This window comes from Lynx rufus, unplaced genomic scaffold (assembly GCF_022079265.1).
Source record: "Lynx rufus isolate CCGP_SWC_20201006 ecotype Redwood Valley unplaced genomic scaffold, mLynRuf1.p SCAF_22, whole genome shotgun sequence".
Taxonomy (NCBI): Eukaryota; Metazoa; Chordata; class Mammalia; order Carnivora; family Felidae; genus Lynx; species Lynx rufus.
This window is the reverse complement of record NW_025814837.1, coordinates 6,225,242-6,237,742: the sequence shown is the minus strand read 5'-3', so window position 1 is coordinate 6,237,742 and position 12,501 is coordinate 6,225,242. Positions and strand designations below refer to the sequence as shown.

General features: G+C 43.3%; 1 protein-coding gene across 1 annotated transcript in view; it reads left to right on the top strand.

The window, feature by feature from the left end:
- MOCOS (molybdenum cofactor sulfurase) overlaps positions 1-5,664 on the top strand; it is a 56,916-nt gene extending 51,252 nt beyond the window's left edge. The window contains exons 14-15 of the mRNA XM_047086867.1: positions 3,559-3,663; positions 5,512-5,664. Coding sequence (XP_046942823.1) covers positions 3,559-3,663; positions 5,512-5,664 — 258 coding nt within the window. The remainder of the gene's footprint in view (positions 1-3,558; positions 3,664-5,511) is intronic.
- The last annotated feature ends 6,837 nt before the right edge of the window (positions 5,665-12,501 follow it).

The following is a 12,501-nucleotide window of genomic DNA, read 5'->3' as shown; positions in this document are numbered from 1 at the left end:
CCATAAATACAAGGAAGATTCTTTAAGAAATTTTTCTGAGATGTTCTGCTCTCCTTAATTTTTATTAAAAAATTTAAAAATATTGGGGCACCTGGGTGGCTCAGTCGGTTAAGCATCCGACTTTGGCTCAGGTCATGATCTCGCGGTCCGTGAGTTCGAGCCCCGCATCGGGCTCTGTGCTGACAGCTCAGAGCCTGGAGCCTGTTTCAAATTCTGTGTCTCCCTCTCTCTCTGACCCTCCCCCATTCATGCTGTCTCTCCCTGTCTCAAAAATAAATAAACGTTAAAAAAAATTAAAAAAACAATTTAAAAATATTTATTTTTGAGAGAGAGAGAGACAGAGCACGAGGAGGAGAGGGGCAGAGAGAGAGGGAGACACAGAATCCGAAACAGGCTCCAGTCTCTGAGCTGTCAGCACAGAGCCCAACGTGGGGCTCGAACTCATGGACCGCGAGATCATGACCTGAGCCGAAGTTGACTGCTTAACCAACTGAGCCACCCGGGCGTCCCAATGCTTTGTTTTCTTTAGATCAGTGTTGTTAATAAACATTCAGTAGTAAAAGTTAAAATATGCCTACCCTTTGGCCTAATCATCTCACTTATAGAAATCTAGTCCATAAAATACACCTGTACAAGCATGCAGAGTTCTATTACAAGTTTATTTATTGTAATGCTTTTAGAAATATGAAAAATTGAGGGGCACCTGGGTGGCTCAGTTGGTTAGGCTTCCGACTTTGGCTCAGGTCATGATCTCACAGCCCATGAGTTTGAGCCCCGTGTCAGGCTCTGTGCCGACAGCTTAGAGCCTGGGCTGCTTCAGATTGTGTCCCCCCTCTCTCTCTGCCCCTCCCCCACTCGCGCTCTGTCTTGCTCTGTCTCTCAAAAATAAATGTTAAAAAAAAAGTTTGCAAACCAGGAGCCCCCAAACAAAAACATGAAACATGAAAAATTGGAGGCCATCAGATATATCCATAAAAGGGAGATTGTTTAAATAAATTATGCTATATTCAGACAGTGTAGTCCTGTGCAGGCACTAAAAAGTGTGAACTATAGTTAGTACTATGCCTTGCAAAAACTAAATGCTTAAAAGATGTTTGCCGATGATAATACTCAGGCTGAGGCTGTTGCAATGCAAAAAGACTTAGCACATCTCTTTTAGAAAGTCATTTTTCACTGGGTATCATCAAATCATAAAAACTTTTATACCCGTTGGCTTTATAATCTCATTTAGAGAGATCAAACCCCCTCCCCCCAAGTTTTAAACAGCAAATAGGGTTATGTGGATTAAGACCTTCACTGCAAAATTATTAACAGCTAAGAATTATAAACCGGCTAGTAGAACTTGGCTTCATAGAACATCACCCCACAGGAATGCCAGGCCATCATGAAGATCTCAAGCCCAAGGATGAGGTAGGTGGTCTCTGTGTATAGACATGGAGGGCGCCCAGTGTGTATTGTGGAGTAATGAAATCAGGGAAGACACCCTGCGGCCTCTGAGAGCTCTGGGAGTGTGTTGCACGGGTGCATGTGTGGTTGTGTCCAGCTCCAAGCTGCAGTCTGGAGGGATCTATAGCCACATCAGCAGCACTTGCCTCTCAGGACAGCAAGGGAGGCCACTGCCGAGTGCTTTCTCTTTAAACCTTTTCTAAATGTTTATTTATTTTGGGGGGGGGGCAGAGCGCAAGTGGGGAGGGGCAGAGAGAGAGGGAGACACAGAATCCAAAGCAGGCTCCAGGCTCTGAGCTGTCAGCACAGAGACTAACTCAGGGTTTGAATTCACGAACTGTGAGACTGTGACCTGAGCCTAGGTCAGACGCTTAACTGACTGAGTCACCCAGGCACCCTGAGTGCTTTCTTTTTTTAACTCTTAAAGCTGCTCTGTATAGTTGGAGTTATTTTTCAAAGAACATGTATACTGTAAACAATTTTTTTTAAATGCCAGTGGATGAGAGGGCTAGAGAAAAATGCTTAAAAAAATGATGATGTTTTAAGAAAATTGATTTCTTCGCCTTGGTGTTTGAAAAAAGTGTCTGGAAAATATTTTTCCCTCTGCCAGCTTGAGAAACTTTTAAGAGAGCCTTTTGGCCAAAGCGACAGGAGTTTTAGATGAAATGCTATCTGTCAGGTGGCAGCTGGGGCCCAGGCCCAGGACTGGTGGGACGTCCATTCTGTGGGACGTCCATTCTGTGGGACATAGCTCTGCAGGGCCAGAGGGAGCCTGGCCTGGGAATCATAGTTTTCTAGGCAGAGGAGGTAGCGTGTTCTGTACTTGCTCTTGGAGGGCTTAGTGTTCTATCTCGAGGCAGTCTTTTTCCATCTCAGACATTCTCATGCACAAGAATCCTGGGCGTGGCAGCCTAGAAATAGTGTCTGGAATCCTCACCAAATCAAGTGAAGGGGCTGAGTGAGGAAATGAGGCCTGGAGAGGTCATAGGTCTGCTCAGTGTCAAGGCGAGTGCTGGGCAGAGCCCTGTACAGCACAGCCCAGCTGCTTGCGGAGGCCTGGGAGCCTTGACTTTGGTGCTACCTTGAGGTTGTATTTCCACTGGTTTAAGGTCCACCAGCCAGAAGGCGAGTGCTAGGAACAGGCCAAGACACATCCAGATTTAGCCGTTTCTAGTTTCAGTGCGTACTTGGTGTTTGCCCCCAAGTGAGCAGAGGAGCAAATGTGAAAATCAAGTCCCTTCGCCCTTTTTATAGGTGCAGCAAAAGCAGCGTCTCGTCACTGCTAAGCTGCAGGCTTTCTTGTTTTGTGTTAACATTTGTGGGAGATTTTTCTCGCTACAGAGCAAGTCTTGCTCGTGGCAGGCCAACAGGATGACCCCTGTTAAGAAGCTCTGTGTGTGTGTGTGTGTGTGTGTGTGTGTGTGTGTGTGTGTGTGAATACACATGTAATTTTCTTTCCTGCTTATTTCACTTATAAAAATAAGTATTTACCATTTAAAACCCTTTATAGATTAATTTTAATACCTGCACGATATATTCATATACCTGTAGTGTAGCCATTGTTCTCTACTATTTGGTGTTTAAGATGCTCTCAGGTTTCCCCGATCACAAACAACATGAGAAAGATTGTACACGAACCTGTGTTTGTACTTGGGGTTCTTTTCTTGAGTGAAATTCCTAGTAGCGAAGTTTCTGGGTCAAAGGACACGGACACAGTAAGGTTCTTTCTGATGAGTCAGTGCTGGGCCTGTGGGTGTTTATCTTCTCTTAGTTTACTCTCCAACCAGTTAGTTCTTTTCTTCCTGGGAGAATCTCCAAGATTCTCTGATAACCATCCGAGATTCACAACAACTCTTTTCTTTGTCTACAAAGCCCGGAAGCAGCAGTCTTTCAGTTGATGAACAAACATGGATGATCCCCCAGGACTGTGTGAGGAGCGGCTGCTTTCTGGCTCCTAGCAGTCAGAGCAGAGTAGTGAGCATTGCTGTGTGAGTGGGCCCAGAGAACACCTCTGACAACCGGTCCTCCTGGACCCAGATTCCTCCCTGCACTAGCAGGAGCGTCTGGCCACTTTCACGGCAACGCTGTCTTTTCCCTTCTCGCCCCCTCTAGGTTTTAGGTCCTTGTCACAGATGCCAGATGATTTGCATCAACCAGCAAACTGGGCAGCGAAACCAAAATGTTTTCCAAAAGCTTTCTGAGAGTCGTGCGAGAAAAGTAAGCATGATTGCAAACTGTGACACCTGTTTTAAGATCCCGTTTTGTTTTTTAAGTTTATTTATTTATTTGGGGGGGGCAGAGAGAGAGAGAGAGAGAGAGAGGAAGAGAATCCCAAGCAGAGCCTTTGGCGGGGCTCAAATTCATGAAACAGTGAGATCATCACTGGAGCCCAAACCAAGTTAGACGCATAACTGACTGAACCACCCAGGTGCCCCTAAGATCCTATTTTAAGATCCTGGCTTGTTATCTACACCCAAACTGTAGTTCTGAGTAATAACGGTGTGTAAGTTTGAGAAGTGCGGAGCCATTCTGAGGCTGATCGGCTACCATTAAGGTTCTGATCTCATCCATGGCACCATCTTAGGTTTCTTTTCCATCCATTTTCTTACTTTTTGGGGGTCTTATGTGTATTTTTGATGCTCTCAAATTTTGTTGAAGAGATACAGGGTTTAAATAAGAAATAAGTAAATAAGCCAAGTAATTTTATTGTCTCGATCATTATTTTCTTCACCACAGGTGTCTCATGAGAGTAAAATGCCCTGTGGTGAATAGAGTAATTGCATAGGCAGATTCAGTAAATTTCACTCTGAGAAGGCTGTAAATAATCTTCTTGAAGGTTAGAATGACTAGGTGTGGTTTTTGTGGATTCCAGGTTATAGAAACTGAATTTCTAACAGACTGATTCTTTAGGAAGATTTATGTCCAGGCTAGGGCTTTCTGGTTTTGTTTGCAAGGAGTTCTAGGAAGTCAGGTAAGCAATCAAGGTTGCATGGAACATTTCTTGAAAATTAACTGAATTAACATAAATATTCAATATCTCTCCAACAATAAATTAGAAGGTAAACTCATGGTAAAATGTTGCACATCGTTTCCCATGTTTCTCCAAACCAGGGTTTCGTTTCACAGTATTTAATTGCCACAGTCTCCCTACAGACACAGGGTAGATATCGTCTTCACTTGAGTGTTTTGTCAACATGTCTGTTCGCTCAGCTGAGGCAGGCCGTGTCACCTGAGGGTGTGAGGACCTTGAATCTGTGCCATGCAGGTTGCCAGAGGACAGGGGATGGGTGTGCACAAATACTATGATGCACGGAAGGAAATCACTGTACTTCTGAGAACCACTGTAACTCTCTTGTGCACACACCTTTCATTTTTTAAAAAATATTTTGGAATAATTTTAGATTCACGGATAAATTGCGAAGAGAGTACAGAAAGTTCCTGTGTACCCTTCTCCCGCATGTGCACACATCTTAAGGAATTAATTTGGCCTCAGCCCCTAGCCTGGGTCGTGGAACATGGGGGCACCCAGCTGATGTTATCACAGGAATGAACAGATCTGGGAGTGCATCACATGCTCCAGGGAGTTCTTATTGACTCACTCGCATTGATGGCAAACTCTGAGTAGACTCACACAGCTCTTTATTTTGGGCCTTCCATTTCTGTTCTAGAGAGTTTGGAGAACTTAACCTACATCACAACAACAACAACAAAATCACCTCAAAGAAAATGCAGAATTTTGCTATTACTTTCACAAAATAGTTTTTACATCAGGGAACAGAGCAGAAATTGGCCTGGTCGTGGTCAGAAGCAGAGAGCAGGACGCAAGCCCTCCTACCAGAAGCTCAGGGTATATAGGAAGGAGAAAAACAGGTGTGTGGGGGAGGACTGTCGGGAAAGAACATTATACATGACAATCTTTGTCTGAAATTGGGATTCTTGTTTCCCACTACATCCTAGTACCTGTCTTTAAAGATCTGACTTGATTTTAGTTGATCATTATTATTTATAAAATTATTTCAACTGCTAAAATAATCTGGCTCGTTGTTGCCGCTGTCTTGTTCACAGGTGAACTTTGGAGTGTACCTGATGCATACATCTTTGGATTTTTCTTCCCCAGCTTTCCTGTCTGTAGGATCTCAGGTGCTCCCTGTGTTGAAAGAAAACACAGAACACCATGAGCTACCTGCTTCCACGAAACATCAGGATGTTATCTTCTAAAAAGTATTTTCAGTGTAAATTAAAATTTCTCTTTTACACCTATGTCTGCTGTAATTCACGCTGGCACATGGCTCAAAGAACAAGGAGAGTTCTCTTCGGGGGGGTAGGGGAGCTCTCGTTGGCCGCCTCTAACTTCCACTCTCCACATGTGCACTGGCCAAGCTCATGAGGGCAGTTTTGGGCCCTCTGTGCTTTCCACAGCTGTGCTGCACCCAGCAAGGTTCCCATATGCGTTTGAAGTAGGATTATTTTATTTTATTTTATTTTATTTTATTTTATTTTATTTTATTATTTCTTTTTTGATAATTTTAATTAGGTGAGGTTTTTTTTTTCCAGTTATAATTCTCTCTCTTTATTCTATCACTATTAAAAAAAATTTTTTTTAACATTTATTTATTATTGAGAGAGAGAGACAGAGCACGAGCAGGGGAGGGACAGAGACAGGAAGACACAGAATCTGAAGCGGGCTCCAGGCTCTGAGCTGTTAGCACAGAGCCTAACACGGGGCTCAAACTCATGAACCACGAGATCATGACCTGGGCTGAAGTCGGAAGCTCAGCTGACTGAGCCACCCAGGTGCCCCATCACTATCTTTTTAAATTTAAGTGTAGTTGACACACAGTGTTAGTTTCAGGTGTACAGCATAGGGACTCACTACGTCTACATGTTCTACTATGCTCACTACAAGTGTAGCTAACACTCGTCACTGTAAAAAGCTATTACAGTGCCATCAACTATATTCCCTATGCTGTACCTTTTATCCCAGTGACTTCTTTCTTTCCATAACTGGAAGTAATTATGTGAGATCTTTAACGACGCTCCCTGGGAATGCTGAACCTCCATTTTGCCATTTTCCCACATGGTTACTTTGTCTTTAGAAAGAATCTCTAGTGCTTGTCAATCCCTCTATAATGAGGGTGGGAGCTTGTGTCCGGTGATCTTGAGGGAATGAGAATGTGCCCCTTTCCTCTCGTGGACATAGAGGAGGTGGGCTGATGAGTTGTGGTCACGTTCTTTCGGGGAGATTTGACCAGGATATTTATGTGTTGAGCAAAGGCACAGGCTGGCAACCTCCCCCTCCTTCCTTCCTATCCCGGCTCACTCCTCCTCTCCCGTGTTGGGTTGATGTTCTGGGGGGTGCTCACGAGCCCGAGGCCACACTCAGTGACTGCGGTGCTCTCTGAGCAATCATGCTCCCTCGACAAGCCCACTGGGCCATGTCAGCCTACCCACTGACCGAGCCACCCAGTCTCCAAATCCCAGTTCAGAGAGGAACTTTGGAGGTTCAGGGGTCCCTTCCCTACCACCTCTGACCCTGCTCCTGCAGCTTCCAGTTGAATACGTCCAGTGACGGAAAGCTCACTCTCTAATGAAGCTACCTATCCCTCTGAATTGTTGAAAAGCTCCTCCCTGTATTGAGCTTGTCTCTGCCTCCCCATGACGTCCAGCCATGGGTCTCGTCCTGTCATATATAGCCGTATGGAGCAAGCATGACATCCTTCTACGTCCGCTCTGCTCAAGTCCTTCTGAAGCATGGAGTCCGCATGGGAGCCCCAGGTCCTTGCTAAGGACCTCAGCACCTCCCACCTGGATTGTTCATGAGTGCAATCACCTCTTCCCCAAACCCCTGCCCACCACTGCCCACAGTGTCTTCCTAAAGCCAGTGTCCTGCTTCTCCTTCCAGCCCAGTTGTCTGCATATCAGGCTCAGGTTTCCCTGCCTCACTTACTCAGACCCCTTGGTTAGGGGTCGGTTTCTTCCATTATATCATTTGCAGAACTTTGTGATGCTTTCAGTACTATGTGGGGTTTGAAAGATGTTTTCAGCACTATGTGGGTTTTGAACGCTTGCCTCTGTTCTGGAGGGTTTGCTGGGACGGAGCCATGCCCTTGCACTCTCATTTTGCATGCAGAGTTAGGTGTAAACACTGACTTTCCGGGTGTTCCCTTCATGGTTCTTGTAGCTGGGGGAGAGATTCTCTTCTGCACGCCTTGGGGTAAGTACCAAAACTCCTTTGAGGAAGGTGGTGGTGTTGACTTCTTCCCACTGAGACTTAGCCTTGTGGGAACAACGAGGGAGCAGGTGGTGATTCCTTCCTCCTGTTGAAAGATATCCATCCACTTGCTTTTTATTCAATATGTGCCATTCAGCCTCTAGGTAAGGCTATGGAAATGCAAGAAACAGAACATGCATTCAACGATCTCACCACAGAGACAAAAGCAAGAGGAGAAAGACCCATACATACTCAGGTGTTATGAGGAATGTTTCAAAACCATGCTACTAAAGATGTCCTTTGGTGAGAAGATTCTAGAAGGGTCACAACTACACTCAAATATTCCTGGATATTAGTGCCCCGTGTTATAGTTTGACTTCTAGGCTGAGATAGATGACCTGCATTCCAGGTCATGCAGGCTTACACTCCTTTAGAATTTGTCCCTCCATACACGTTCCATATTTGGTTTTATCTAAGTGAAAATAGAATAGCATATTTATAACTGTATTGTGAATACCCCATGTTGGAAAGGGCCTAAATGTCCATTAACAGGAGAATGGATATAAGGTGGTAGTGGAAAGTGAAGGGATTAGAACTACATGGGTCAGCATGGGTGACCACGGTGTTGAGAGAAAGAGGCAAGTTGCAGAAATTCATGTGGTAACATTGAAGGTCAAAGATGAAAAAAAAAAACCAAACAGACCAAGCAGAAAACTCCTATACTTTGCCTTAGGGGTACATGCATATGCAGTAAAAGTATAAAGAAATAGAATGATAAATTATGCATTTTGAGGGTGAGGTACTAGAAATAGGGAAGGTATATAGGGGCATTGACTCTATTGGGAAGGTCTTATTTCTTAAGCTGTAGGATAATAGATGCATAGGAATTAGTTGTGGTATTCTTTATATCTTTTCAAATGACTTAAATGTTTAATAATAATTAAAGAAAAGTTTTCAGGAAAATTTCCCATTAGTTCTTTCCATTGCTTAAGAGCAAAACATGGAGCAAGAGAGGGTCCCAGCCTGCTGTCTGACTTCTGAGAGCGTGCCCTGCACTAGGCTAATAGATTTGCTATGTTGGTAGCAGATAGTGTTGTCCGGAACTTATGAATTGCGTTTTTAAAGGAGAATTTTTTTTAATGTTTATTTATTATTGAGAGACAGAGCATGAGCAGAGGAGGGACAGAGAGAGGGGGAGACACAGAATCTGAAGCAGGCTCCAGGCTCCAAGCTGTCAGCACAGATCCCAATGCGGGGCTCAAACTCATGAACCGCAAGATCATGACCTGAGCTGAAGTCGTCAGACGCTTAATTGACTGAGCCACCCAGGTGACCCTATGAATTGCATTAAAAAAAAAAAATTATTTTATGGGAGTAAGAACACTTAACATTAGATCTAACCTCTTTTTTTTTTTTTTAATGTTTACTTATTTTTGAGAGAAAGAGTGAGAGAGAGCACTAGCAGGGGAAGGGCAGAGAGAGGGAGCCACAGAATCCGAAGCAGGCTCCAGGCTTTGAACTGTCAGCACAGAGCCCAGTGCGGCGCTCGAACTCACGAACCACGAGATCATGGCCTGAAATGAAGTCGGATGCTCAACTGACTGAGTCACTCAGGCGCCCCATGAGATCTAACCTCTTAATAAATATTACGTGTACAATAATTTTTGTTGACTGTCGGTACAGTGTTGCATAGCAGATCTCTGAGAGCGTACTCATGTTGCTTAACTGAAACTTTATGCCTGTTGATCAGTCACTCCCAATTTCCACTCCCCTCAGCCCCTGGCAACCAGCATCACATCTTTGATTCTGTGAATTGACTATGTTAGATATCTCATATAAGTAGAATTATACAGTATGTCTCTTTCTGTGACAGGCTTATTTCACTTATCATAATGCCTTCAAATTTCACCCATGTTGTCACATGTTTCAGACTTTCCCGCTTTATTTTAAAGGCTGAATAGTATTCCATTGTATGTATGTGCCACATTTTCTCTGTCCATTCATCGGTCAGTGGTCACCTAGATTGTTTCTACATTTTGGCTGTGGTACATAGTGCTGCAACGAACATGGGAATTCTAATGTCTTTTCAAGATCCTGATTCCAGTTCTTTTGGATAAATACCCAGAAGTAGGATTGCTGGATTATTTGGTAGTTGTACTTTAATGTTTTGAGGAACCTCCATGTTGTTTCTCAGGGCAGCTGCACCAGCTTGTGTTCCTACCAGCAATGTGCATAACTCAAATTGCTCTGCGTCCTTGCCAACACTTGCTGTCTTTTGTTTTGTTTTGTTTTGATTTTGATTTTGTTACTGTTTTTGTTTTTTTTTTTTTTTTTTTTGGTAACAGCCATCTTGACAGGTGTGAGGTGATATTTCATTGTGGTTTTGATTTGCCTTTCATTGATGATTAGTAACATTGAGCATTTTTTCCCATATATCTGTTGGTCATTTCTATGTCTTAGTTGGAGAAATGCATATTCAAACATTCACAAATCAATCAATGTGATACATCACATCAAGAAGAAAAAGGGAGAAATACCATATAATCCTTTAAGTAGATACTGAAAAAGCATTTGATAAACTACAACATCCACTCATGATAAAAACTTTCAACACGGTAGGTTTAGAGGAAACATACCTCACCATCATAAAGGCCAAATGTGAAAAACCTAAAGCTGACATCACACTCAATGGTGAATAATGGAGAACTTTCCCCCTAAGACCAGGAACGAGACACAGATGCCCACTATCACCACTTTTATTCAACATAGTATGGAAAAGTCCTAGCCACAGCAATTGGACAAGAAAAAGAAATAAAAGGGGTTAAAGTTGGTAAGGAAGAGGTATAGCTTTCACTCTTTGTAGACAACATGATACTATATATAGAAAATCCTGAAGACTACACCAAAAATCTGCTAGAATCAATGAATGAATTCAGTAAAGTCACGGGATACAAAATTAATATACAGAAATTTGTTGCATTTTTATGCAGTAATAACAATGTAGCAGAAAGGGGAATTAAGAAAACAACCTCAGGTACTATTGCATTGAAAAAGAATAAAATACCTAGGAGTATAAGGTACCAAACATAACCAAGGAGGTGAAAGACCTCTACTCTGAAAACTATAAAACCTTGATGAAAGAAATTGAAGATGTCACAAACAAATGGGAAGATATACCATGCTCATGGATCGGGAGAATAAATATTAAAATGTTCATACTACCCAAAGCAATCTACAGATTTAATGCAATATTTATTAAAATACCAACAGTATTTTTCACAGAACTAGAAAAAATAATCCTATAATTTGTATGGACCGACAAAAGACCCCCAATAGCCAAAACAATCTCAAGAAAGAAGAATAAAATTGGAAGCATCACAATCAGTGATATTATGATATGCTACAAAGCTATAGTGATCAAATAGTGTGTTACTGGCACAAAACTAGACACAGAGATCAAAGGAACAGAATAGAGAGCCCAGGAATAAACCCACAATTTTATGGTCAATTAGTCTGTGATGAAGGAGGGAAGAATTTACAGTGGGAAAAAGACAATCTCTTCAACAAATGGTGTTGGGAAAGCTGGTCAGCTACATGCAACACAATGAAGCTAGACCACTTTCTTACACCATACACAAAGACCATGATGCTTGGATGGATGTCCAAGGGCCAGGGGCACATTTGGGAGTGTGGGGATTGGCCTGGGGTGAGAGGAAGGGAGGAAGGTGATTGGAACAGTGCCATCTCCTGTGTGTGACAGAAAGCTATTCAGGCTGAAGCGGCCATGTCCCACAAATGTCTCTGGCCTCCAGGGCCTTTGGCAAGGGAAGAGATAAAAAGACCATTTTGAAACACACCCCAAACTTCCAGCTGTGGTGAGAGAAGTTAAGCCCAGCAAGGCTGGCTCCAATGAGGGCCATTTTCTCTTTAGAGTGACCCTGCCCTGATCAAAAGAAGCCATTGGGACCACTGGTGCTCCATCTTTCTCAGCTTTCCTTCATCCAGGAGGGAGGTGGTGAGTGGCTGAGGAGAGCACAGGCTGTGGGGACCCAGTGCATCCAAAGCCCCACTGTTAGAACCGAATGCTGGTGGGCACTTGAGTGTTCTGAGGCAAGGTGCCTGGTGGGGATCCAGGCAGTGGATAAAACCTTCACTCGGCAGGCAGAGTTCCAAGCACCCGATATCTCTGAGAAAGGCCGGGCCTCTTCTCGCTGCAGGGCGAGTTCAGGGCATAACTGGAAGCAGAAAGAAAGCTGGCAGACACTTTTTAGCCTGCCTTTTCCCAGTTCCCCTGTTTTATGCTGACAGAATTGATTTCTATGTATCGCATTTTGCAAACTCCCAAATTAAAGTCTCAGCAAACCTCATTGTATATGAGCAAGCTATCGAGCAGCTCTAAGCATCATCCGAAAAGTGAGGAAAAGGACAATACTTGATAAAATTGAGAGTTAAATGAAACGTTTGTGTTCAGCATGTCTCAAATGGTGCTGAGTAAGCCACGTCTACCACCTAGCGGCAGCATTAAGTAACCGCAGAGTTTGTTACTTGAGGCTGAAAATTGGTTCAGATTCAGTGGGCAAATCCCAAAGGATGGCAAACATCTCTCTGCCTGGCTTCCTTAGTGGAAGCTCCGAGAAACTTTTCGTTATTGACGTTTGCATGTTTTGAAAGTTAGGACCTGAATTATTTCTTGGTCAGATTAATTTTCAACTGGCATCGCACCCATCATTCTTTTGGAGTCCTCTATTTTCTTTCTTTTTTTTTTATGTTTTTTTATTTTTGAGAGAGAGAGAGAGAGAGAGAGAGACAGAGTGAAAGCAGGGGGAAGGGCAGAGAGAGAGAGA